Consider the following 1350-nt stretch of genomic DNA (forward strand, 5'->3'; position numbering starts at 1 on the left):
GCTCATATCCCATAACTAGGATCTTTAATTTTTATATTTATCTGTACCCCAATTACTTCCAGGAAAGATAAAAGCAGCTGGGTCAGAGGAGCTGGGAAAAGCGGAGTGTGGCAAATAGGGTCAGGGCCCTTGGCCCCCCAGCTCCAGGCAAAGGTCCATTAGTCATGGTCACGCGGCTGTCTCCTGGCAGGGGAGGGGTAGGTGATGGTGTCCACAAAGACAGCAACACCGTGGCATGCACCTTTGGCCGGTGTTTTAGACACCTACAGAGGCCCAGTTGCGGGGATTGCCTGCCCGCTTGCCTATCACCCCTGAGCCTCTAGGCCCTGGTGTCCTCAGCACCACGGACAGGGAAACTGAGGCTGCAGGCTGACAGGCGGATGTGAAGCTGGGCCTGCCGACCGTGTTGTCTCGAACCAGTTACTCCTTTTCGGCTTCAGTTTCTGAACCAAGGATAACACTTCCTCGGGCTTGGGTTGGACAGAGGGTGGAGGCACCTTGCATAGGGCAGAGCCGACGCTGGTAAATGTTACAAATACACACCCACGAACTCCAGGAGGAGGTGCCTTGCCCCAAGGTCATGCGGAAAAGAAGCCTTCAGACACCAATTTCCTGCCTGCCACCTGCCAGGCGCCCGGCCTTGTCTCGGGGTTTCTGAGGAGTCCAAGGAAAGTTTCGAGCACCAAAGCCAACCCCGGGGTCCTCTCAGGCTCAGGAGACGCCCTCGTTTGGCCCAGCCCAGCTACCCCTGAGTCCCCCTCCCGGATCCCCTGGCCTCTTTCTCCTTTCCTCGGATCCCGTTACAGGGGGTCCGGCCTCTGCGCCCCGCCCCCGAGGGCTGCAGCACCCCGGCGGGGACACACGCCGCAGCCAATGGAGAGGCAGCGTAACGAGGGCGGTGGCGGTTGTGATGCGCCAAGCAGGAGGGCGGCGGCCAATCAGCGGCGAGCGCGAGGGCGGGCTGTGACGCCGTCGGCGCTCCGCGTGCGGCGGCGGTATAGGAGCGAGCGCCGCGGCCAGCAGCACCAGCTCCGCTCCGCCGCCGCTGCCGCCCGCTGCTCCGCGCCCGCCCGGCGCTCCCCCAACCGCTGCGGCCCGCCGCCCTCCGCGCGCAGACCCCGCCGGCCGGCCAGTCAGCGAGCCACCTCCTGCCCGGCTTGACCCTGAGCCTCGCCTTCTCGCGCTGCGGCCGCCCGCGCCGCCTCGGCCGCTTGCCTGGCATGAAGACCAAGTTCTGCACCGGGGGCGAGGCGGAGCCCTCGCCACTCGGGCTGCTGTTGAGCTGCGGCAGCGGCAGCGCGACTCCGGCGTCCGGCGTAGGGCAGCAGCGCGACGCCGCCAGCGATCTCG

At 65.4% G+C, this 1350-nt stretch overlaps 1 protein-coding gene across 1 annotated transcript in view; it reads left to right on the plus strand.

Annotated features, from left to right (window-relative positions):
- The first annotated feature begins 1116 nt into the window (after nt 1–1116).
- The window catches only part of CHKA (choline kinase alpha), an 84554-nt gene continuing 84320 nt past the window's right edge, over nt 1117–1350 (plus strand). Inside the window, 2 exon segments of the mRNA XM_023518296.1 lie at nt 1117–1345; nt 1347–1350. The exon segment at nt 1347–1350 is cut by the window's right edge and continues 215 nt beyond it. Coding sequence (XP_023374064.1) covers nt 1221–1345; nt 1347–1350 — 129 coding nt within the window. The 5' untranslated portion in view covers nt 1117–1220.

The sequence above is a fragment of the Otolemur garnettii genome, unplaced genomic scaffold, assembly GCF_000181295.1.
Source record: "Otolemur garnettii isolate 467f Iridium unplaced genomic scaffold, OtoGar3 scaffold00134, whole genome shotgun sequence".
NCBI lineage: Eukaryota > Metazoa > Chordata > Mammalia > Primates > Galagidae > Otolemur > Otolemur garnettii.